The 26,569-nt window shown below is 46.2% G+C and overlaps 1 protein-coding gene across 1 annotated transcript in view; it reads left to right on the top strand.

Annotated features, from left to right (window-relative positions):
* Positions 1–9,820, top strand: part of LRGUK (leucine rich repeats and guanylate kinase domain containing) — a 76,908-nt gene extending 67,088 nt beyond the window's left edge. Inside the window, exons 18-20 of the mRNA XM_026648936.2 lie at positions 2,130–2,261; positions 7,417–7,589; positions 8,645–9,820. Coding sequence (XP_026504721.1) covers positions 2,130–2,261; positions 7,417–7,589; positions 8,645–8,796 — 457 coding nt within the window. The 3' untranslated portion in view covers positions 8,797–9,820. The remainder of the gene's footprint in view (positions 1–2,129; positions 2,262–7,416; positions 7,590–8,644) is intronic.
* Positions 9,821–26,569: the final 16,749 nt, after the last annotated feature.

Below are 26,569 nucleotides of genomic sequence, written 5' to 3'. Positions count from 1 at the left end.
AGTTGGTCCAATAAAAAATAGTACCACACCCACCTAGTCTCTCTAATATCCTGGTACCAACATGGCTACATCAACACTGCATATGCTTCAGAGTGTGTAATTTAACTTAGCTGACATGTTTTTCTTTCTTATTCAACTGCAGCAGCCTAGAGCAACAGAAATTATAAACTCCCTGAATATGAATGTTTCTAATGAAACTGACGACAAAACCTTAATGACAGTCACAAACTCAATTGTCAGTGTGAAAAATAAGGGATTTGGCGGGGAGGGGGAAATCCCTGTGAAGCCTTTTAAAACACGTTTCTTTCAATTGTCTGGCTGGTTGTTTTAAGTGTATCTATCAGTAGGGATTTAGCCTTTGAGAATGGGTCACTGATTCTGAATTCAAAGCCTTCATTTCAGGGAGCAGAGTCCATTTTCCTGTGGCGGACAAGTCCTTAGACTGTGACCTTCCATCGGAAGTGGTGCATGATGTATCCTCGTCTCAGATTTCTGTCTGAGCTCTCTTAACCTCTGCTGTCGAGCTGCGTGTTTCAGCACTGCATGTTGAGTGGAGATATTTGTTAGGAAATGTGTGTGGGAGGAGGGTTGTTTTCTGTTTCTTTTAAATGCCATGACATTGATTTAGAAGGCTTTTGAGAGCCATCAATGGCTCTGAGGGCCGGCAATGGAATAAAGGACCCTTTTTCTCTATGTAATTGGTTCAGGCCAATAATGACCAAAAGCCGTTACCTGCTGGCAACCGTTTGGTGGCCTATGCAATAGATACTTGTGGTCTCACTTTAAGGGAGATTTATTTATAAGTAGGATTAATAGGATGAAACTAAGAAAGGGCAAATGAAAGACCAATGGCAGAAAAATCCTGTTTGCAGTGAGATGTGTTAGGCTATGGAATGATTCCCCAAGGAAACTGGTGACAATCCCATCACTGAGACATTTTAAAAAAATAAACAGGACAAACCCCTAGAAAACGTACAATAGGGAACAGTCCTGCATTGACAAAGGTTGGTTTAGACAACCTAAAAGATCTTTTGTGATTCTAGTATCTGTGATTCCTATGGGACAAGGATCTACAAACCACTTCTGCAATTGACAACATTATTGGCAATCTTAGCAGAAGAGCTAAATAATGAGGGGACATGGCACTTAAATTGGCTGGTCACCCTTAGAAGAAAGAGGTTCCTTCAGTGCTGAGTTGGGGTGTATCAGCAAGATGGCTGCTGCACCTGTACATAGGATAGATAAAGGACATCTTTTAAGAGCTGTAACTTAATTTTAAATAAAACATTTTAAGAGGGACTTCTCTTACATTGGAAATTCAGCAGTGCTCTTTGGCACTGTGACTAATGTCTATATATAAAATGGAGGCAATACTGCAGTTAGCATGGGTTACGTTTTGTTAGATGTTACCGTGAGTGACTGTTGTAGAAGACATGAAGATGGAACTCCAGGCCTTGTTAATAATAGACAGAAGATGATGAGAAAAATAATGCTGTAGGCGAGACTTTCAAATGGGACCTGTGCTCCTAAATGACTTGAGTGCTTTTGAAAAGCTCACCCTTAACAGGCATAGCATCTTTTAATAGATCAAAACCATTTTTTTTTCATTAAAACAAATTTGCTTAGCTTACCACTTTGGAATCAGGAGCGCATAGATGCAATACTGATTGTAGTTCCAGGAGTCTGTGTTTATTGTTGTACCACACAAGTTTTATTACAACGTGGTCTACTAAGCAGAGATGAGGACTGGGAGTCTGGACTCCCGCTTTCTCTTACTGCTGCAGTTGGTGCCTTGATACGTAACCTTGGGCAAGTCACTTAGGCCAAAATTTTCAAACACGGGCACCTAAAGTTAGGCACCTATATCCATTTAGAGATCTACATTAGTGGCCTGAATTTTAAAGGTGCTGTCAGAATTCCCATTAAAATCTAGGAGCTATGGGAAGTTTTGGCTTTAACTTCTGTGGCTCAATTTCCCCACCTGTAAAATTGGCATAATACTAACCCAGCTTTATAAAGCACTCTGAGATACTCTGATGAAGGACACTAGATCAGTGTGTTGAAAGTAGTGTATTATCGTACATGAATGTATGCACCGCCTGCTTAACTTTCTTTTGATGTCATTTCAGGCATCTTGCAAGTACCCCCGCAGCGATTAGCCCACACAGATTACTGGAGCCACCATCATATACCTCTATGCTCCCAAGTGGAAGTAATGTCACCCAAGACCGGAGTCTGCCCCCTGCTAGCCCAGACACCAGGTGAGTTTAGCTGTTGGATGAACAGATTATTGCTGGACAGGTTGAAGGATAATGTTGTATCGCACAAGACTTAAAACCATTTCCCCAACTAATGCAGGTGTCTCCTCTGTTACATCAATCGCCTTGCTAAACACATGTTGCTACAATGTAAAACAGAACCTGGGGATGATAGTGCATAAGTGCTGTAACTCATGTGGATGACCTAGCTGCAGACTGAAGATTTCACGAGCTTTGTTTTTAAAGGGGCATGTTGGAGAAGGGAAGGAAAAAAAATGGTAAAGGATGGGGAGAAGAATGGAAGAGACTGGGACTCCACGTAGAGAAACAAAACTAGAGTGATCACTATTTAAAGTCATAATTTACCAACAGTTACTGCACAGTGGTATCCAGGAGACCACAATGTTTTTCTGTCCTCTACATAAGGAGATACTGGTGGTGACTGGAATACCATTGGGCCGGGAGGGGCTGGTGGTGATATCCCTGTTTCCTCAAATTCTGATCTTGTGGATTGTTTCAGCATCAGCAATCCCTCCAGCTCACTCTACCCAACCCTCCCACCCTGTGTCCCTGTGCCTTTGTTATAACCCCTTCTTATGCCTGGACCCTCTCAGTCAAAGATGGCAAAGAGCTTGAGGGCGGGGGGCAGCTTGAGCCTCGAGCACTGAACTCCCAGTTCCTCCTGCTCCTGGCTGGAAAACCTCTGAGTGATCCTTTGCTGCTGTGAGGTCGGGGAGATAGGCCTCGGTCTTCTACTCCAGGTAGGAGACAGAGATAGGGAAGTCTAATCTTCATTTTTAGAGAAGGGGAAACTGAGGCACAGCATGGTGAATTAATTTGCCTTCGTTTGTCCAGTGAGGCAGTGGTAAAGCCAGGATTAGAATTTATTGGTTCCTGACTGCCAGTCCCATTCTCGTTCCACACAGACCATAGTGCCTTTCCAGGGGTATTTGAAAGAGATCTTTTTTTTTTTCTGTATGTCTTTTTTACCTTTCTAAAAAGTTAGTGTTAATTAGTGCTTGAAAACTTGTGTATATCGACAGTGACTTGGTCTGATCGTGAGAGATGCAAAACATCCACAATCCCTTTGCAGTTCACTTTATCCCTTGTCCTTTAGGCTGCAGAGTTCTTGCTTTTTTGTGGATAAACTTGCTGGTGAAATACACTGACTGTTCTGTTTAAATCTTAAAGAGCTCATACATTTCCACTATATGCTGTCCAGCCGGCCACTGTAATTACAGAAGTTAATTAACACGCTGTAAAAATGTTGAAATGGTAGGTCTCTGTGGATTAGATTGTACTGTGTACTTGTACCATATTGGAGTGTGCTGAAGGGAACAGAGTGAATGCATGAGAGAGAGACAGTGCATAATAGGTTGCCAAGGGATTATGCATCATCTGCCCACACCAGTAAAGAGGCAAGACCCATAACCCAAGTGAGTGTGAAGCTATGATGAGTTGTAAAAGCGTTAAAGCCCTTCACATATGGGAATAAATGTGTCTTTCCACTCTAGCACAGTTTGGTGTTTTGACTTTAGCAGTGTTTTCATTTAACGCTCTTAATAACACAGTGGGAAAACAACTGAGAGGAGAGAGAAAGCAAACTGCTAATCAGATTCATTTTCTGTGCATGCATCAGGCCTACAGCAAAATATACAGTCATATTGTCAGATCCTCTTGCAAGGAAAAATAATGAAGGCTTGGATGAGAGTTGTTCATAGGCAGGATGGCAATGCTCTTGTATAGACTCCCTCTAGTGCTTTTGTAAAACATCACTTCAGAAACTTAATGCTAAGACCTGTGGTGGGTTTTTTTGGTTTGCGTATTGAGGTGAATTAATATTCTTTTATTTTCAATTCCATGCTTCCAACATTTGGGATGGCAGAAGCAGTAAAATGAAAAATCGCGTGCGGTAAGCGTATGGTGCAAATGTGAATTACTGGCCTGTGGGCGTAGCAAACAAAGCACGGTCTCCTCACCTCTGGGATTAGGGCCAACTAATGAGTGGGAGAACTCATTGGGCAGCGTCCCAAATTATATGCGTAATTCATCACATTCATCAGTTACTGCCCTAGTTTGAGCTGTTATGGAAACCGAACCAACTGTTATCCCTAAAAGCAGGAGGCCTGGAGGCCACTGACACTTAGTGTGGTGATGCTCAGTACTGTCGCTGGTCTGTGAATAGAAAACAGGAATTCCATGGTTCTGTTCCAAGGGCCAGCCCAGAGCACATGTCTAGTGGGTGGCTGCACAGGGACCTGCATTCTTTCAGCACACCTCTGGCCTTCTTTTCCTTCTGTGATCTCCTCTCTACCTTGTAAGGTGAACGTCAGGGCCGAACCCTCCATGGTCCCACAGAAGAAGGCCCCATGATCCACACTTCCTAGACTTCGGATAGCCTCTGCCGGTTACTAATCTCTCCCCTCATAAATGTGCTGTGTGGGTTCTCAACTTATCTTCACACAGGGGCCTAAACAACTTTGGTTGTTACTGGTCCCTTAGCCAGTGCAGACGTGGAGCCAGATGCTCAGCTGGTGTAGATCAGTGCAGCTCCATTGACTTCGATGGAGATAGGTTGATTAGGGTTACCATTCGTCCGGATTCCCCCGGACATGTCCAGCTTTTAGAGTTAAAAATAGCGTCCGGGGGGAATTTGTAAATGTCCGGACTTCCCCCCCTGCAGAGCACGCGCTGCTGACAGGGCAGCCGGACGGATGGTGCCACTTACATGGGGCTCCGACAGCCAGAGAGAGCCCCTCCTCCACTTCCCCCTCCTCTCCCCTGCAGCTGAGAGCACTCCCTCCCTCCCTGCATTCGCAGATCACCAGCCGGCCGTTCGCACCGGCAGTCTGGAGCTCCTCCCCCTGCTCCTCCTCCCCAGCACGCTGGTCTGAGCGGCAGAGTAAGCGGGCCAGGGGGTCGGAGAAGGGGCAGGGAGGTTCTGGAGGGAGCAGTCAAGAGACGGGGGGGGGTCGGGCGTTCGGGGGGGGGCTTTCTGGGGGTGGGGGTGTGGATAAGGTTTTGGGCAGTCAGGGTACAGGTAGGGGGTAGGATCCTGGGGGGGGGGCAGTTAGGGTGGGGGGGTCTCAGGAGGGGGCAGTTAGGGGACAAGGAACAGGGAGGCTTAGGTAGGGGGTGGGGTTCTGGAGGGCAGTTAGGAGCAGGGGTCCCAGGAGGGGTAGTCAGGGGACAAGGAGCGGGGGTATACATGTATAGTATACATGTTCATGTATACTATATGGAGATCGACGTGGGGTTAAATTCCAACCTGAATGCGATTTATTTTTAGTTTCTGTTAGGAGACAGATGCAGGGCTGTGTTCTAGAATAGCAGAGCAGGGAGCGGACCCTTCAGAAACTAGTATTTGCATTGGCACTGATAGTTTTGAAAAACCCAAAACTGCTGTTTAATCTTAGCCTGGATTTACAACTCCCAGTAATTGCTTTGCCATCCTGTAATGACGCCTGGTGGGTATTATGGGGAGATCACTGTTAGGGTTAAGCACATCGCTTCAGCAGGGCACCCCCAGGTCACATTGACTTCAGCGAGAGATGTGAATGTTCAGGACTTCTCAGGATCTAATCCTGCTCGGATTGAGGTCAATGACAGAATCCCCATTGGTGTCCATGGGCCAGGATCAGGCCTTCAATGAAGATCATTTCCTGGTGTTTTTTTCTGGGCTTTATGCCACTATTGTATCTCATTCTTTTGATTCTTTCCCCCTCATATTTTGAATTTCCTTATTTTTTTATTTCAAAGGCTCTGCCAGTTCATAACCCTGTCTGCTCCTTAAACCATTCTCCCTTCTCCCCCAAAGACATTCTAATCACAGTGTTATCACAGGTAATTGCTCTCCACGCAGGAATCATCGGGCTAAATGCTCTGGCCTGGCTTGTGCAGGAGGTCAGATTAGATAACCAGAATGGTCCCAAGTTTAGAATCTATGAATCAATGTTTTCTTTCACACAATAGGCCAGAACAGCTGTTGTGTAAAGATGGACTTTATTAAATGTCTATTACAGTCTCTCAAAAGTTTCTGTGTGATTTCTTGTTTAAAATGGGTATTTACTGGTACTTCTTTGCAGTAAATGTGCATCAAGGCATTTTTTTTCCTTAAACAAATTCAGTGTTTGTTATAGATGCTGGAGTCACACCCTTGGAGACTGAAATCTGTGTAGTCCCAGAACAAGTGACAACCCAGGCACTATCATTGTCATGCTAATCGGTGTCCATGTTGACCTGCAGGCAAGCTGCCCATTCAGGCCTTGGCCTCTATGTTGATTTCCCACAGTAGAGCCAAATGTAGAGGTGGCTTTGTGCCACAGAGACCTGCCCACTGATGAGTGAAGTGAGATCACCAACTGCTTCTGTATAGGCTACCCAACAGCCAGGTTATTTATTAGTAGTATTACAGAGGTGCTTGCTTTCTCCAGCGCCCATTGTGCTAGGCACTGTACATTTGCATGGTCAGAGATGGTCCTTTCCCTGAGGAGTGTACACTCTAAATAGACAAGACCGAGAAAGTGTGGAAGAAAGGAGGTATTATTCATTTCATTTTACAGAAGGGGAATTGAGGCAGAAAGAGACTGGCCCAAGATCACCTTGGGAGTCTGTGCCAGAGCTGGAAACTGAAACCAGATCTTCTAAATTCCAGTTTAGGGCCTTTACCACAAAACCATCCTTTGATTCTGCCTGGATGTGTCTTCTAGACAATGTTAAAATTTCCTTATGAGCCTCCCAGATCTTCTATAAAATAAATAGATCTTTGTAATTTTTGTAAATTCTTCATTTTATCCCAAAATCACTCACTAAGAGACACCGTTTATTATGCTGAACATAGAATTGGCAAACAGGAACTCTTTGAGTTCGAATCCCATCTCTCCAGCTGATTCACTCTGTAGCATGAACCTCTGCTTTTCTTTCCCTGTCTGTGATTGGTTAAATACATTAAAAATTAAAGTGGGTGCTGGCAGTTTTGTTTACTACCTCCAAAGAAGTGTTGTCATGTGTGGAAAAAGTGCTGTATAACTGCTGAGTCTGGTGTTTTATTTCAGGCTCCTGACTGACAATATCACTGTTGTCATTGAAGTCATGTTAAACAAACTCACAGTGTATGGTTTTTATTACCACGAAAGAATAAATCCATTCTCACTCTCAGCTCCAGAGAATCACGTGCCACCACTGGGTTATCTATAATGTCCTCGGCTGGCGCATTTTCTACAGAAAGCTTGTCTGCCCGGAGCCCAGTTCCTAGTGCTCGATACTCCGAAGAGGCCAATGCAGAATGTGGGGACATTGGAGGAGTCCGCAATGGAATGGAAAGTTTGAAAGGTCTGAATTGTTTTCCAAAATAATCTACTTTTTTGCTCAGCCTTTGTAATAAGGGCCCGGTAATTATCGTGTAGGTTAGTGATACTCAGACTGAGGCTCGCAAGTGGCTCTTTAATGTAGCATCCGCGGCTCTTTGCAGCACATGATATTAAAACACTGTGTGATTTAATTATTAACCAATCTAAGCTATTAACCAATCAGGATGCTTTTACTATTTATTAACCAATTGTAGTTTATAAAATAATAATACTTGGTCAGCCATTTTGCTTTGAGAATTTTTTTATATATATATAAACTAAATATTTCCCCTTTCATAGGGTTTAAATAGGAATATATAGTACTGCAGTAAATGAAACAATGAACTCGCATGACTGTGGCTCTTTTGGCTAATGTTGATCGCTAATTTGGTTCCTGAACCACTGAGGTCTGAGTATCGGGGTATAAGTATATCCAGATTATGGTGCAATTACATTGTCTCAGCTTCTAATAGTACATGTCTTAAGAACACCAAATGGTGGTAATAAATGTAGGCATGTAGTTAACTTTCCATTTCTATGAATTAGGGGTAGTCACTAGGGCTGGTTGAAAATTTCCTGTTAACTGTTTTTCAACAGAAAATTGAGTTTTCAGCTAAATAAATTTTTTTGAAATTTTCAACTTTTTATTGAAAAACAACACAAAAAATGTCAGTGCAAAAATTTTGCTGTGATGCTTCATGGGAGTTGTAGTTCGGGTGCCTCATGCCGCCATCCTCCTCTCTGGGCTGAGTTCCCCAGCTAGACTACATCTTCCTTTTCCTTTGGCCCCTATAAGCTCATGTGAACTAAGGGTCAGGCTCAGTATAGATCTGTTCTCCACTGGGAAAGTTCCAGTCGAATCACACGCAGATTTCTCAGCTGGTGCAAGTTTTGAAAGAATGTCTGCTTGCTGTGGTGCTTGCGAGGGAGTGGGGTACCAGAGAGGAAGACCAATGGCGGGATTATATAGTGTTGTTCAGTGAGAACAATCTTTATTTCCTTGAAATTGCTTACTAATTTGTTTGTTAATCCTTGCAGACGCTGAACTCTCTAGTGACACGCTTGAAAAAAAAGCCAGCAAATCCAAGTCTGGTTCCCCTCGTGTGCCCCAGATTGCAAACCGACCAGGCTCCAACACCAAACCCGTCCTACCTCCAATCCCATCAGGGCGGAAAAAGACAAACCCTTGAGGGTTGACATCGGCTGAGGCATTGCCTTGATCATGCCCATTTCTGCAGTCCCACTTGAATACTGGTTTTGATATAATTTTCCCACACACACAAAGAAAAGTCTATCAAAGAATATTATCTTTCTGAATCCATCTCTGATTAATTCTGAATCACTCTTCTCTTTAAAAAAAGTTATTTATTTATAACTTTATTAAAAAGTACTTTCTGCTTTTCCCAGAGCTAGAAATGATTTCCCCAGATGCTCCCCCACTTGGAAATGTCACAGAATTTTCCCCGAGATCCATGTGATCAGATCTTCCAGGGATATTTTTTCTATTTCACTGACTTAATTGAGGTGTGGAAGCTTGAAGGCCTCTGATGATAATGTTGCTTATAGTACAAGACTGCTGAATTAGTTTTTGCTAAGAGAGATTTAATGTGATACTTAGATTTAAGTGAGGAAGAAAAACTACTTCATTCCAAGGCAACCTTTTATAGAAGCTATATCTTTAGAAATGAGAAGTTATTTTTAATATACAGGTATATTTAAACAAACAACTCACAAAGGAATCATCAGAAAAAATCTTTAATTAATTTGATTTGGCTAAAGTTTTAACTGTTTTCTGATTATGCTGAGATCTGTTTTTGCCATATATAATAGAAATGGAGTCTCAATATTAAACAAAACTCAGACGTTAACCTTTTTCATTATTAATTTATATGACTATATATATTTACTTTGTTATATTTACTGAACAAATAACCTGCTCTGATAAGCTTGCACTGTGAAGCCCTATTGCTGTTTATATAACACCAGTCATGTGCATGGCACTTTGCAAATGTGAGAAGACATGATCTATGATCTGTTATACCAGAGTGGATTAAACTTTGCTTGTGGAACTGCTCTGGATTTACCCCAATGTAACTGATCAGAATTTGGCCAGGGCCCATAAAATCTAAATTAGACAAAAAAAAGAACAACAGATCATGGCATGTAAAGGATAAATCCAATATCCTGAACTTAATAAATACACCGCTACCCCGCTATAACGCGACCCGGATATAACACAGGTTCGCATATAGCGCGGTAGCAGGGAGCCCAGGGCCCTTTAAATCACCGTTGGAGCCTTGCCACCGCTACCCTGGTGCTGAGGCAGTGGGGCTCGGCTGGCGATTTAAAGGGCCTGGGGCTCCGGCTCCTGCAGGGAGCCCCGGGCCCTTTAAATCACCGCTGGAGCCCTGCCGCCGCTACACCGGGGTTGAGGCAGCCGGGCTCGGCCAGCGATTTAAAGGGCCTGGGGCTCCCTGCGGCCGGAGCCCCAGGCTCTTTAAATCACCGCTGCAGCCCTGCCACTGCTACCCCAATATAACGGCGTTTCACCTATAACGCGGTAGGGATTTTTGGCTCCCCACGACCGCCTTATATCGGGGTAGAGGTGTAGTATAAAAATACAGTGAAGCTTGTAGAAGAACCCAACTTTAGGAAGCTTACTATCTCGTGAGCAGCCTAAAGTATCCCCAAACTGCAGCTAGCTCTGTGCCACCTCCATGAGAAGAAACATCTCTTCTGAGGAACCAATTTTTACAGCAGGTTTTGCATGAGCAGGGCCAAAACTCATCGGGTCAGCTATGCAAAGGTATCATCCTCAAGGCAAGTTCCCAAAGGAAGCAGCACCCTTACAGCTTGAGCCCACCAGGATCCTATCTCCAGCTAGGTCTTTAAGACGGGCTGGCTGGATGTTCAGCCTATGTCAGCCATTGGTGATCTTCCCGCTTTTGGCAACCAAGTGATCGCTGAGCATGTTGCGGCGTTCCGTGGTAAATGTGCAACTGCCATGGTAGTTAGACACCTAAAGATGCAGATAGGTGCCTAAAGAGATTTTTCAAAAGTGTCTACACAAATTAGGCACCTAACTTCTAGTTTCAGTAGGAGTTAGGTACGTGATCTGTTCAGTAGCATTTGAAAATCCCATTAGGTGTCGATCTGCATCTGTAGGTGCTTAAATACCTTTGAACATCTGGCCCCTACTGCTATTCCTGCTCCACTGCTGATTTCCACTGTAACCTGGGGCATGTCACTTAACGTCTAAGTATGTCATTTTCACTGTTTTACCAATGAGGATAATTATATCACTCTACCTCTCACTATTGCTGTTAGGCTTAAACAATTAAAGTGCTTTGAGATCCTTGCGTGATAGTCACTGTTATTCTATAATGTTCTAATTAACAAAAGAGAAACATACCCTGAGAACACAGAGTTCTTTAGCATCCTTGTTTAAGTAGCTATATGCAGCATATTCGGGAAACACGGACTGTAGGTACTGAAAGAGATCTCCTTCTCCCACACCTCATGTCTGTGTGTTTTTCCTATACATAGACTTCTGTCCCTATCCCAGTCCGCCAAGTCACAACCTTTCCCACATTCAGATCCCCCCTAAACACTCCAACACCCACCAAATTGTTCACTTCCGTTTAAAAACAACCACAACCACCTCCATGTTATTCCTTCCTCTGTGCTATCCCGGATGACCTGATCTTTCCTGTATCTTAGGATATGTCTACACAGCAACTAGACACCCGTAGCTGGCTCATGCCGGCCAACTTGGGCTCGGGCTGCAGGGTTGTTTCATTGGTGGGTAGACTTCTGGGCTCAGACTGCAGCCTGAGCTCTGAGCAACCTCCCACCTCATAGGGTCCTAGAGCCCCACAGCCCACGCCTAATGACCCAGTCCTGCAAACACTTATGCACATGTGTAACTTTAAGCACATGAGCACCTTTTGACTATGGGTCTACTCAGGTGTAAAGTTATGCACACACTTAAGTCTTTGTAGGATCGGTGCTCTTGATTTTAATCTCTCCCGTGCAGGGCTTGTCGTTATTTTGGTGTACTATCCAGTTCTGAGCACACTGGTCATGCCCGACTTATAACATTACTCTTATTTCCCAGTTGGCAGCAGAGAGAGGCCCCGGGTCCTGCCATCAGCTCTGCATGGGGAAATCTTTGCTGGGTGAGGGCATATGTTAGCTCACTTACATTCATAGTAGCTGACCGTATTTGTGTGTAAGGAGAATTTCCAGTTTTGAATTAATTCTCTTGGGCTCGGAGCCTGCAAACACTCATGAACATGAATAGCACAATTGAGTTCAAGGCCACTGCTCAAGTGTTTGCAGGATCAGGGCCTCGGATAGTAGGAGAACTCTTGATTTTAAAACTAATAAAGACAGGTGTTGGTTTTTGAAATGTGATGGTGTCAGTTCAACAATATATTCAATTGCACTCTCCCCTCACCAACCTCCCCCAGGCGCACACACACTCTCCCCTGGCCTTCTCCCACACAGGCTGAGATGCTGTGGATTATGAAGGACCAATCAGACATGTGGAGACATCTGGTTGAGCTTCAAGGAAGGCAGATGGATGCTAGCCTCCCTCTGCAGCCTATGCAGAACTGCCTGCCAGCATTGCCCAGTTCTCAATCCTCCTCCCCCCAATGTTCTATGAGGCGGGGCGAGGGGGAGGGAGTTTGGTAGCCCTTGCCCTCGATGCCAGGGGAGGGTACAAGGAACTGAAGGCACCCATTCCCAGCCCTGCAAACAAGCTTTCCTTGTTTCTCCCCTCACAATCTTATCAGTCCTTTTGCCCAAGGTTATCTTACTTTTTTTGCTGTCTGTGTTTGTGTGCATAATAAAACAAAACGGATTGAGAAAAAAAAGGCTCTTTGTTCATTCCACACATGGTGGTTGGTGGAGGTGGAGTTTACAGGGGAGAAAATGCAATGGAAGGGAGAGTTTGGGAAGGAACACCACAGGTAAGTGTCACATTACTGTGAGTCATTGCTGAAACTGGTTTTCAAAACCTCACAGAGCTGCAGAGCCCCTCAATGGGCTCTGCCCTGGTATCTGGCTGCTCAACATTGGCTGCCAAGCGCTCAGCCTCAACCCACCCCCACTGGAAACTTTTCTCCCTTTGTTTCACCGATATTACGGAGCACACAGCAGGCAGCAATAGCAATGGGGATGTTGCTTTCACTGAGGTCTAACCTCGTAAGCAAACAGCACCAATGACCTTTTAAACGTCCTTACAGTGGTCCAGGCGGCAGGTTTCATGAGCCATGGGAGCAAGGGGGAGGCTGGGTCTCCCAGGATCACCATTGGCATGGCAACATAATCAATGGTTCTTTTGCAGTCTGGACAGAAAGTCCCTGCTTGCAGCTTTCTGAACAGACCTGTGTTCCTAAAGATGCGCGCGTCATGCCCCTTTCCCGACCAGCCCACATTGACGTTGGTGAACTGGCCTCTGTGATCCACCAGCGCTTGCAACACCATTGAGAAGTAGCCTTTTCAGTTTATGTACGCTTTGGCAAGGTGCTCTGGTGCCAAGATTGGGATACGTGTGCCATCTATCGCCCGACTGCAGTTAGGGAACCCCATCACGGCAACACCGTCCACTATGTCCTGCATGTTGCCCAGAGTCACTACCCTTCTTAGCAGAAGTCAATTAATGGCCCTGCACACTTGGATCACAACAGCTCCCATGGTGGATTTACCAACTGCAAATTGATTCCCCACTGACCGGTAGCAGTCTGGCGTTGCAAGCTTCCATAGAGCGATCACCACTTGCTTCTCCACTGTCAGAGCAGCTCTCATTTTAGCATTGCTGCGCTTCAGGACTGGGAAAAGTTCTGCACAAAGAATGTGGCCTTCCGCTTTCGAAAGTTCTGCAGCCGCTGCTCGTCATCCCATATCTGCATAACGATCCGGTCCCACCAATCAGTGCTTGGTTCCCGGGACCAGAAACGGTGCTCAACTGTGTTCAGCTGATGTGCGACTGCCCCCAGCAGCTGCGGCTTGTTTCGCTCTATGGCTTGCAGCAGGGCTGCTTGTGTGACATCGCAATGTTCCACATGGCGGCTCCTGTCTCAGCTGTAGAAATACTGCAGGCTAAGGCACAAGGTGTTTGTCATGCTCACAAGAGTGCACAGCTGAGCGGGGTCCACGCTTATCGGGCTATGGCATCTGTGCGACTAAAAGATGTGAAAAAGCCTTGGTTTGTTTGCCGTTGCTCTCAGGGAGGGAGGAAAGTGCATCATGGGAGGCTAATACCATGTTCCCATTACCACCCGCGACAATGTTTTGGTCCCATGAGGCATTGCAAGCCCTACCCAAAATTCCATTCGGCTACTTGCACTGTGGGCTAGTGACCCCCAGTGCAGTGCACCGTGCAGCAATGCAAGCACTACTAGTGAGGACGCACTCTGCCGACACAGTGAGCGTGGTGTGGACACACAAGATCGACGTGCTTAATTCGGAGACTTGCTGTCAGTGGTTTGAGCATTGGCTTGCTAAACCCAGGGTTGTGAGTTCAATCCTTGAGGGGGCCACTGAGGGATATGGGGCAAAAATCTGTTGGATGATTTAATTGGTGATTGGTCCTACTTTGAGCAGGGGGTTGGACTAGATGATCTCCTGAGGTCCCTTCCAACCCTGATATTCTATGATCTCAATTTACATAAAGTCGACTTAACGTTGTAGTGTAGATATGGCTTAAGTCTCTGAGTTTTACAGGGGACAGTATTACAAGCTGTTTAATTTCCCTTTTTCCCCCCAAGTAAACATTCAGCAGTCAGAAGCAATGCCCAAGACTATGGTTTCTTGCTTTGTGAACTCAAGATTCAGCTCTTCACAGATAATTTATGTAGTTTTTCACCCAACCTGTGAGCTTAAGTATTAGTCCCATTTTACAGATGGATAAAATGAGAGCTGGAATGATTTGCCAGTCTCACAGGATGTAGCGTTGAGACTAGAACCCAGAAGTCCTGGCTCCCAGACCCCTATTCTAACCACCAGACAGTTCTAATACATGGGGAGAGAGGGAAAAAACTGCATTGATCATGAGTTATGCAAAGCGAAGACTGGCGTGAGGAGCACACAGCCGGTAGGATCTCAGTTTGTAAATACTTCCTTAAATACAATAAAAACAAAGGAAGGCCATTCGTCATGGTTTTGGATGATCGTGGCAAGGAGAAATGGCCTGAAGCGAAGGTATGGAAAGTTTGTTAGACATTAAGACAAGGATCTTATCTCCATTTGGCCTAGACAAGCCACAGTTAGGTGGGCACTGATTAGCAAGCATGAGTTAAGACTTAGGGTACGTCTTCACTACCCGCCGTATCGGTGGGTAGCAATCGATTTATCCGGGATCGATATATCGTGTCTCGTTAAGACGCGATATATCGATCCCCGAACGCGCTCACTGTCGACTCCGGAACTCCACCAGAGCGAGCGGCGGTAGCGCAGTCGACGGGGGAGCCGCGGGCGTCGATCCCACGCCGTGTGGACCCCAGGTAATTCGATCTAAGATACTTCGACTTCAGCTACGCTAGTCGCGTAGCTGAAGTTGCGTATCTTAGATCGACCCCCCCCCCCAGTGTAGATCAGCCCTTACTCCCACAAAGTCCGAGACGTCAGAAAGGATCCTTCACAATGACCTTTACTGGCCCTCTGAGCTTAGAGCTGAGCTGAACAGAGGCGTAATTGTGGAGGGTAGTCCATGAGACATTGGCTAATGTAAGGAATGGAACGCATCCACGAGCTAAGAGCCTGAGCCAGAGCCCATGGAAGTCAGTGGCAATCTTTCCATTGATTGCAATGGGGTTTGGATTAGCTCCATAAATAATAAAGTAAAATATCGCTGTTATTCGCTCTTGCAAAGCTACTGGAAATTTTTGAGGGATAAAGGAAAAGCAATTTACAAATGAGGCTAAAGATGGATAGGATCCATAGGCAGCAGTGGTGGTGGAACAGTTTTTTATAGTGGGAGGTGCTGAAGGCAGAAACCCTGGATTTGGGTTATGACTACTTCAAGCCCTGGGGTATGGCAGTACCCCTGGTTCCAGCACCGATGACAGCCATCTAGTCCAACCTGCTGCACACTTTGTGGTGGACAAAGGGTGGGATTTTAACTGGCCTGATTCTCCAGCACTTAACTCCTTGCAGAGTCTTTTACAGCTGTGCAAAGTGGGTGTAAAAATGCTTCTGCATAGGGGCAAATGACTGCAAGATGCAAAGCAGGGGCAAAGCAAGTACTCACGCCAGAACATGCTAGACTCATAGGGAACAACAGTGTGAACGATGAAAACCCACCCTATGGGCTCTTGGCTGGGTATAAAAGCCCAGGTATTTTCATCTCTCTTAAGAAGGCCCAACAATCTCAGCTAGTTACCAAAAATGTATGTTTAACACAGCTGCACAGTCGGATCAGATACTACTACAGGGCTGTTCTTCATTTCTACAATATGGCAAAAGAAAGCACAAATCGGTTTCCGAAAATACCTGTTTAAAGAATATTGTTGCATTCCAGTGGTGGCTAGCTAACTTCTGTTCCCTCAGGAGCTTGTCTAATTGAATGCGCTGCATAATATGCTGTTCATTTGGCAGCTGTCAAAGTGAATTATACTTTTTTTACAGTAGATGTAGAGCACTTTTTTGCTGCAAAAAGTGTATTTCCTTGGTTACCTTTGATTCACTTTATTCTCGGGACAGACGATGAATGGCTGCAAACGTACTGTGGGTCTGATTCTTCCCCCCTTGCTCTCCATGACCCTGCAGACTGATCCCCATACGCTGACTTTGGGGCTTTGTGCTGGTACAGCATCCATCCACACAGATCAGGTTGCAGGATCAGGACCTTAATCCGCAAGTGATCCTACTGAGATCAAGGGGACTGCTCAAGGAGTACTTAGTGGGAGTAAAGGGGCCAGAATTGGGCTTCTTAAGAACACTTGTATTTTAATGCCTATACTTTCATTCCCAGGTGTGATCATTTAGAGTCAAGTCCTGCACATGGCTAATTTTACTCACACACGTAGTCACCTTGACTTCCCTGGGGTGCAGGGGTCTGAGTTGGTGGATCCTGACACAGGATCAGGGCCCTAATCAATACTACTTAGCGCTTGACAAACAATAGCTAATTAAGGCATGAACAGGGTCCCCAGCAAATCTTACCGTTTGGACGGATCCCCCCAAATATTTCAAACTTCTGAGCGATTGTTCCTCATAAAAAAAAAAAATCCCTAATGATGAGTTTCATTTTCATGCCCCGGGTTAGATACATTTGTATTGTCTGTGTATTCAGTGTTCATACCCGTGAGCAAGTCTGAGCACGAAAACGTGTCAATGGGACCCCACCGGGCCTGGAGCCCGGTGCTAGCAGATTCCATTGCAAGACGGGAGCCTATGAGAGGAAACAGTTTAGTGGCTAAGGTCCAGGTGTTGGCATCAGAAGATCTAGGCCCCAACTCCCTTTAAGTTGCTTCCACCATGGAAAATGGCCCCGAAGCTGGTCTGTCTGTCTGGCCATTAGACCTTGGGGAATCTTGTGTGGTATAGAGCTGGCCTAGCAACTCTTACGCTAACCCTTCTCCTGCAGCCAATGCCGGTTGCTTGGCTTGGCCCCTTGGGGTCAGAGCAGCCCTCAGGCCAATGTTAGGATAGCATAGGATCAAGGGTTAAAGACGGATTTCCACCAAACCCTCCTTGAGGGATCCACAACCGCAGCTCAGGCTCTGGGCCTTGGTTTATATTCCATTGTCTGCCACCCCCTGGCTGTGTGGGGCTGGGTTTCCTGTGCTTCAGCTTTCCCATCTGTAAAGTGGGGATAGCTCCTGGCCTGTGAGTGCCAATCTTAGGTGCCTGCAGGTCGTGCGGCTAGAGAAGAGTGTTTTGAGTGTCTTATTTATTCTAACAGAGGCAGTACCTGTGACGTTGTGCAGTCTATATGGGTTTATAAAAACATGATAATAAGTGAATATAATGTAACTGGGATAGTTTTATAAAGATTTGATAATAAGTGAATATAATGTAACTGGAATATGCTTCATGCAAAAGGTCTCTTGTAAGGTATCATTACAAAGCTTATAATCTACTGAGTGTGATCATCCTATTTGTAGAAATGTACCACTTTTGTATCTAAAACTAGAAATATAAAATATAATTCTGAGGGCCTATTGTAATTATGCAAAGTGTGGGCCATTAATAGTGGTTTGGAATCTTGATGACTCCCATTAACCAGGGCCATTGTCTGCAGATGGCTGTGGTTACCTGTTAGTCTTCCTGTATGTATGTGCTGGCAAGTGGGCAATGAAGTCTTGCAGTGACATGTGATCATGTCACCTGACCTGGAATCCATCTTTAACCTGGTGCTTTTCCAGTGGGGGGGTGGAAACCCAGAGGGACAAAGGGTTCCCGCCTTATGCAAAAGATATATAAGGGGGTGGAAGAGAACAGAGGGGGAGAGGAGCCATCATGAAGAATCCTCTAGCTATCACCTAAGCTGGAACAAGAGTTGTACCAGGGGAAAGAATTGTGCCCAGGCCTGGAAGGTGTCCAGTCTGAGAAAAAGCTTACTGAAGCATCTCTGAGGGTGAGATTATCTGTATTCAGTTTGATTAGACATAGATTTGTGCATTTTATTTTATTTTGCTTGGTGACTTACTTTGTTCTGTCTGTTACTACTTGGAACCACTTAAATCCTACTGTCTGTATTTAATAAAATCACTTTCTACTTAGTAATTTACTCAGAGTATGTATTAATACCTGGGGGAGTAAACAACTGTGCATATCTCTCTATCAGTGTTATAGAGGGCGAACAATTTATGAGTTTGCGCTGCATAAGCTTTATGCAGGGTAAAACGGATTTATTTAGGTTTAGACCCCATTGGGAGTTGGGCATCTGAGTGCTAAAGACAAGCACACTTCTGTGAGCTGTTTTCAGGTAAACTTGCAGCTTTGGGACAAGTGATTCAGACCCTGGGTCTGTGTTGGAGCAGACGGGAGTGTCTGGCTCAGCAAGACAGGGTGCTGGAGTCCTGAGCTGGCAGGGAAAACAGGAACAGGGGTAGTCTTGGCACATCAGGTGGCAGCTCCCAAGGGGGTTTCTGTGATCCAATCCGACACAGTACCTTCAGCCCTAGTTAAAGCGTTAATGCTCGGGAGGCTTCGTGCCCTGTATAATTGGACTCTTGACCCTAGCAAGGGTTTTTCCTTTTGACCTGCTGAGAGAGGAGTTTATTACAGCCAGGTAAACTGGAAGTGCTCTCTTCTGCCCCTTGTGCAGCTTGCCAGGTGCATGGGAAGACACACGGTCCCTAGCAGGGACGACAGCACCTGCAATGCTTAAGGCAATCAAAATGGGAGAACCATGTGGAGCTCAGACTGCATCACATGTGGCATGACTGTAAATACAGGGATGCTAATCAATACCCAGCAGCGAGGAGGCCCTAATTACAGGGGATCAGGAGCAGCTAAAACATTATTGGGAACCAGCCTAGTCTGTATTTCCAAACAGTCTCTGGGCATAAGTGTTCCTATGCTACAAGCAAAGGATTTCTGCCAATGCCTAGATTAGCTTAATCCAATGTTCACTCACAAAAAGACACTACGGGCCATTCTTGGGCTGGTGTGAATTTATCCACAGCCCTCCAATTCCACAGCCATCAATGAAGTTGAGTCCAACTACATCAGGTGAGGGTCTAGCCATTGGATCTTAATTGCCACTGGGCCAAATTCACTGCGGACATCGGTGGGTGCATCTCATAGGAGTGTAGAAAGAGCCACACTGCCTCAGCCTACTGATCCGTCTTGTCTGGGATCTTTCTCTGATAGGGCCTAGTATCAGATTCATAGATTCCAAGGCCATTGGGATCATCTCGGCTGACCTCCTGCATAACACTGGCCAGAGAACTGTCCCAAAACAATTCCCAGAGCCGAGCATTTAGGAAAACACCCAGTCTTGATTTAAATATTGCCGGTGATGGAGAATCCACCCCGACCGTTGGTAAATTGTTCCAATGGTTAATTACTCTGCAGTTAAAAATGTACGTCTTATTTCCAGTCTGTATTTGCCTCGCTTCAAAGTCCAGCCATTGGCTTACAGACTGTGTTGCAGATTGCTCTCTGGAGAGGAGTTTGAGGTGGGCATCAGTCGTGGTTCTAGTCACTCTCTTGAACCGCTGGAATCTGGAACAATCTATGAACCACTTATTGAAACATCTATTAATCAATTATTAACTGGCTGTAAGCTACTATCAATGTAGCCTTACTATACTATGTGCCCCTCTTTGGAGGCAATGGAGTTGCATGAGTTTATTATACCACTGATAAGTTTGGCCCAGTCTGTCCAACCATCTCACTCCTTTTCCACATAGGCCACCCCCTCAATTGTTCAGGTTTTAAGCCCCACCCCAGCACTGTGGCTCCTCTAAGCCACTTCTCCAAAATGGCATCAGGACAAAGTCTGAGAAAGAAGCAGCAGAGATGTGATGTATCAGTCAATTTGCTTGACCATGGCACGAGACCCGCTATATTTCTCATGCTGTGGTTTATTAAATCCTGTACTTGCCAGCAGTCGGGACATTAGGAGCAGCCTCAGGATAAATGGGCTCAACTTCCTCTACATGTCGTATCATCTCCAAAAGCCGTCCATCACCTCAGATACCTGGCCATGGCCATTGTCTCCTAAACACTGAATCAGGCTTGCATTGGTTAATGGAATGAAAAACCAAACCCCTCCAGGGAATTTCTGCCTCCTTCTACCAAATCTACCATCTCTCCTGCTTAGAAAAGCGATAGGCCTCTTAGCTCAGACAAAACAGTGACAATGAAATTACACAGCGCCATTTTACAGAGCCATTTCCCAGGCCACCTGACGGAGGGGATCGCAGTTTAAGCTGCTCCGTAACATGTGATTACCAGATTAAAGACCAGGGATGAATGAAATGCTAAGCTTTGGCCTGACAACTGTGCCCGTACCTGACAATGGCTCTGTTGATACACATGTGGGGCTGACAGGCTGTAATTGGCCATTGACGCAACTTGAGTGACAGGTCCTAAAAATTATCTCGGGGGACAAAGGCAACAAAGTGTAAATGCTGGATTCTCCCACCTGCAGACAGAAGCCAGCTCTCAGATAGCAATTTTCAAGCCCCACCATTTCTTCCTCTGAGAGAGTCTTAAACCATATTTGATTTTTTCCCCCCTTGCAAAAGAATAAGACTCCCCTAATTGGCAATTGCATTTGCATGGGCAGACCCATGCGATGCTGCATTGACTCAGTGGGGCTCCATGTGGGCGTTTGGCTCCTCCTAGCCCCAATAACAAAACTCTCCCCAACTTTAAAGACAAAAGGATCAGGGTGCTGGTGTGAGGGGTGTGTGTGTGTGTGTGTCTCCCCCCTTCCCCCGTTCCCCCCCCCCCAACATCCTGAATAAAGAACTCCCTATGGATTCACTACGGAGTCGGAGATGAAGCAAACGAACATTGCAGTGAAAAGGCAGAGGAGCGTCTTCATTTATGTTTTGTTCCACAAATCATTAAAACCCTCCACCTACGGAGTCTTGCTGCAAAGATTGCACAATTAGGGGATTTGCTATTTCCGAGGCACACGAGGAGAGACAGTGCACCAAAGTCTGAATGTTTCAAAGACCCAAGCCAGCGAGGTAAAGGGTCTTTTCTGGCCCCACCTCTCTCGCTCCCCATGACTTTGCTCTCAAAGAGCCTGATCAAATCCCCTCCAAGTCAATGGGATTTTTCCTCCCCATTGACTTCAGTGGGCTTTGGATCTGTCCCATGCTCTTGACCTGCGTGTGGTAGATATGGCCATTTCCTGCAATATCCTGGGCAAATCTGATTGAATTACGTTAAACCTTATTGAGTTAAGTTTCAGTATCTTAGGATTTCATTGTATTAAAAATGCAAGCGTCTATATATCACTGTGGGATTGTACATAATGTCTCTAGGGAGGAGACCTGGCCAGCGTAAAGCCTGGGCTGTGTTATGAACTTCAAGGGACTCTTTGAAACGATGTTCTAGATCTGGGTTTCTCAACTCAGGGGTCAGGAGCCAAAATTGGGTCACGTGTCAGCATCCTCTGTCGCTCATTCCCAGCTTCTGGCAAATAGAGGCTAGGGACACTTGAGAGCATGGTTTTGCATCCCTCCCCATCCTGGCTAATAGCCGCTGATGAATCGTAGAATATCAGGGTTGGAAGGGACCTCAGGAGGTCATCTAGTCCAACCCCCTGCTCAAAGCAGGACCAATCCCCAACTAAATCATCCCAGCCAGGGCTTTGTCAAGCCTGACCTTAAAAACCTCTAAGGATGAAGATTCCACTACCTCTCTAGGTAACCCATTCCAGTGCTTCACCACCCTCCTAGTGAAATAGCGTTTCCTAATATCCAACCTAAACCTCCCCCTCTGCAACTTGAGACCATTAGTCCTTGTTCTGTCATCTGCTACCCACTGAGAACAGTCTAGCTCCATCCTCTTTGGAACCCCCTTCAGGTAGTTGAAGGCTGCTATCAAATCCCCCCTCACTCTTCTCTTCTGCAGACTAAACAATCCCAGTTCCCTCAGCCTCTCCTCATAAGTCATGTACTCTAGCCCCGTAATCATTTTTGTGGCCCTCCACTGGACTCTTTCCAATTTTTCCACATCCTTCTTGTAGTGTGGGGCCCAAAACTGGACACAGTACTACAGATGAGGCCTCACCAATGTCAAATAGAGGGGAATTATCACGTCCCTCGATCAGCTGGCAGTGCCCCTACTTATACAGCCCAAAATGCCGTTAGCCTTCTTGGCAACAAGGGCACACTGTTGACTCATATCCAGCTTCTTGTCCACTGTAACTCCTAGGTTCTTTCCTGCAGAACTGCTGCCTAGCCATTCGGTCCCTAGTCTGTAACAGTGCATGGGATTCTTCCTTCCTAAGTGCAGGACTCTGCACTTGTTCTTGTTGAACCTCATCAGATCTCTTTTGGCCCAATCCTCTAATTTGTCTAGGTCCCTCTGTATCCTGTCCCTATCCTCCAGCATATCTACTACTCCTCCCAGTTTAGTGTCATCTGCAAACTTGCTGAGAGTGCAGTCCATGCCATCCTCCAGATCATTAATGAAGATATTGAACAAAACCAGCCCCAGGACCGACCCTTGGGGCACTCCGCTTGATACTGGCTGCCAACTAGACATGGAGCCGTTGATCACTACCCATTGAGCCCGACAATCTAGCCAGCTTTCTATCCACTTTATAGTCCATTCATCCAGCCCATACTTCTTTAACTTGCCGGCAAGAATACTGTGGGAGACTGTATCAAAAGCTTTGCTAAAGTCAAGGAATAACACGTCCACTGCTTTCCCCTCATCCACAGAGCCAGTTATCTCATCATAGAAGGCAATTAGGTTAGTCAGGCATGACTTGCCCTTGGTGAATCCATGGTGACTGTTCCTGATCACTTTCCCCTCCTCTAAGTGCATCAGAATTGATTCCTTGAGGACCTGCTCCATGATTTTTCCAGGCACTGAGGTGAGGCTGACTGGCCTGTAGTTCCCCGGATCCTCCTCCTTCCCTTTTTTAAAGATGGGCACTACATTAGCCTTTTTCCAGTCATCCGGGACCTCCCCCGATCGCCATGAGTTTTCAAAGATAATGGCCAATGGCTCTGCAATCACATCTGCTAACTCCTTTAGCGCCCTCGGATGCAATGCATCCGGCCCCATGGACTTGTGCTCGTCCAGCTTTTCTAAATATTGTAGTCCTGAACCAATTCTTTCTCCACAGAGGGCTGGTCACCTCCTCCCCATGCTGTGCTGCCCAGTGCAGTAGTCTGGGAGTTGACCTTGTTCATGAAGACAGAGGCAAAAAAAGCATTGAGTACATTAGCTTTTTCTACATCCTCTGTCACTAGGTTGCCTCCCTCAGTCAGTAAGGGGCCCACACTTTCCTTGACTTTCTTCTTGTTGCTAGCATACCTGAAGAAACCCTTCTTGTTACTCTTAACATCTCTTGCTAGCTGCAACTCCAAGTGTGATTTGGCCTTCCTGATTTCACTCCTGCATGCCTGAGCAATATTTTTATACTCCTCCCTGGTCATTTGTCCACTCTTCTATTTCTTGTAAGCTTCTCTTTTGTGTTTAAGATCAGCAAGGATTTCACTGTTAAGCCAAGCTGGTCGCCTGCCATATTTACTATTCTTTCTACACATCGGGATGGTTTGTTCCTGCAACCTCAATAAGGATTCTTTAAAATACAGCCAGCTCTCCTGGACTCCTTTCCCCCTCATGTTATTCTCCCAGGGGATCCTGCCCATCAGTTCCCTGAGGGAGTCAAAGTCTGCTTTTCTGAAGTCCAGGGTCCGTATTCTGCTGCTCTCCTTTCTTCCTTGTGTCAGGATCCTGAACTCGACCATCTCATGGTCACTGCCTCCCAGGTTCCCATCCACTTTTGCTTCCCCTACTAATTCTTCCCTGTTTGTGAGCAGCAAGTCAAGAAGAGCTCTGCCCCTAGTTGGTTCCTCCAGCACTTGCACCAGGAAATTGTCCCCTACACTTTCCAAAAACTTCCTGGATTGTCTGTGCACCGCTGTATTGCTCTCCCAGCAGATAGCGGGGTGATTGAAGCCCCCATGAGAACCAGGGCCTGTGATCTAGTAACTTCTGTTGGTTGCTGGAAGAAAGCCTCGTCCACCTCATCCCCCTGGTCTGGTGGTCTATAGCAGACTCCCACCACGACATCACCCTTGTTGCTCACACTTCTAAACTTAATCCAGAGTCTCTGCAGTTTCATACTGGAGCTCTGAGCGGTCATACTGCTCTCTTACATACAATGCAACTCCCCCACCTTTTCTGCCCTGCCTGTCCTTCCTGAACAGTTTATATCCATCCATGACAGTACTCCAGTCATGTGAGTTATCCCACCAGGTCTCTGTTATTCCAATCACATCATAATTCCTTGACTGTGCCAGGACTTCCAGTTCTCCCAGCGTGTTTCTCAGGCTTCTTGCATTTGTGTACAGGCACTTAAGAGAACTCGCTGATCGTCCTGCTTTCTCAGTATGAGTCAGAAGTCCTCCCCTCTTGTGCTCTCCTGCTTGTGCTTCCTCCCGGCATCACACTTCCCCTGGTGAACCTAGTTTAAAGCCCTCTTCACTAGATTAGCCAGCCTGCTTGCAAAGATGCTCTTCTCTCTCTTCGTTAAGTGGAGCCCATCTCTGCCTAGCACTCCTTCTTCCCTGGAGGATGGACCTATCCTCCAGGAACTTATCTAGTTCTTTTTTGAACCCTGTGATAGTCTTGGCCTTCACAACATCATCCGGCAAGGAGTTCCACAGGTCGACTGCGTGTTGTGTGAAGACATACTTCATTTGTTTTAAACCCACTGCCTATTAATTTGATTTGGTGGCCCCAAACCTGAGCGGCACTGCAACCCCAGGGGTTGCAACACCCGGAGCAGAAAGCCAAGCCCAGTCAGCCCCACAGCACAGGCGCTGCAAGAGCCACCACTGCGGGGGTGAATGCCAGGCAGGACCCAACACCCCTGAGGGTCAGGATCCGACTGAAATCACCCCAAGGAGAGGCTGAGGGAACTGGGCTTATTTAGTCTGCAGAAGAGAAGAGTGAGGGGGGATTTGATAGCATCCTTCAGCTACCTGAAGGGGGGTTCCAAAGAGGATGGAGCTCGGCTGTTCTCAGTGGTGGCAGATGACAGAACAAGGAGCAATGGTCTCAAGTTGCAGTGGGGGAGGTCTAGGTTTGATATTAGGGCCATGACTACACTACCCGCCAGACCGGCGGGTAGTAATCGATCTATCAGGGATCAATTTATCACGTCTCGTCTAGACACGATAAATCGATCCCCGAATCGATGCCTGTACTCCACCTCGGCAGGAGGAGTAAGAGGAGTTGACGGGGGAGCCGCGGCGGTCGACTTGCCGCCATGAGGACGGCCAGGTAAGTCGAACTAAGATATTTCGGCTTCAGCTACGCGAATAGCATAGCTGAAGTTGCGTATCTTAGATCGATCGCTCCCCCGGTGTAGACCAGCCCTGAGAAACACTATTTCATTAGGAGGGTGGTGAAGCACTGGAATTGGTTCCCTAGGGAGGTGGTGGACTCTCCATCCATAGAGGTTTTTAAGGCCCGGCTTGACAAAGCCCTGGCTGGGATGATTTAATTGGGAATTGGTCCTGCTTTGAGCAGGGGGTTGGACTAGATGACCTCCTGAGGTCCCTTCCAACCCTGAGATTCTATGATTCTATAGTAATTGCGCTGTTATCACTTCTGAGGCAAAGGCAACCAAAGCAGGGCTGCTGAGGCAATCTGACTTGCTAGGGAACTCACAGCGTAAACAAGGACCTGTGTAACCTGGAAATACACTGGCCAGGAGGGAGAGAGATGCGGTCTCTGCCCAAGGGAGGTGACAGCTGGGGTGCTGGAGGCCTAAGAGTAGGAGCCCATGCTGGACCCCAAGGGGGGGTGGGGAGGTGCAGTTGCCCTGAACTGTGACAATGCAAATTATTTCCCCTCCCCCATTTCCCTTGTCAGTAAATCTCACCTTTTTTTTTAATCTTCCTGGCCCCTGCAGCTGCTGATTTATGTTCACTGTAATGAACGAGGCTCCACAAAAATGAACCGTGCTGTCAGGTGTGATTTATGAAGACATCTTTACTGCTCGCAGAATCACCTTCTTCCCCTCTTGTTTAATTTAGTGACAGGAGCCGGTTTTACACCTCAAAAGCAACCAGGATTTAGTCAGATCTCCAAAGGAACCTTAAGAGTTTCTTTTTGCTTTACAAGTCCCTTGTTCCCTCGACCTGCACAGTGGGAAGGGCTGAAGACAGACTGAAGTCATTAATAAACACAAGCACACTCACTGAAAGGCAAAGATTTCACGCTAAAACCTCTAGCTTTTATGAATGAAGAGCCCAGCAGATGGGGACTTCTTAATCAGACCTCTGCAATGTTAGG

The sequence above is a fragment of the Terrapene carolina genome, unplaced genomic scaffold (genome assembly GCF_002925995.2).
Source record: "Terrapene carolina triunguis isolate 2854851 unplaced genomic scaffold, T_m_triunguis-2.0 Scaffold68, whole genome shotgun sequence".
In the NCBI taxonomy this organism is placed as follows: Eukaryota; Metazoa; Chordata; order Testudines; family Emydidae; genus Terrapene; species Terrapene triunguis.
This window is presented reverse-complemented; position numbering and strand designations above follow the sequence as displayed.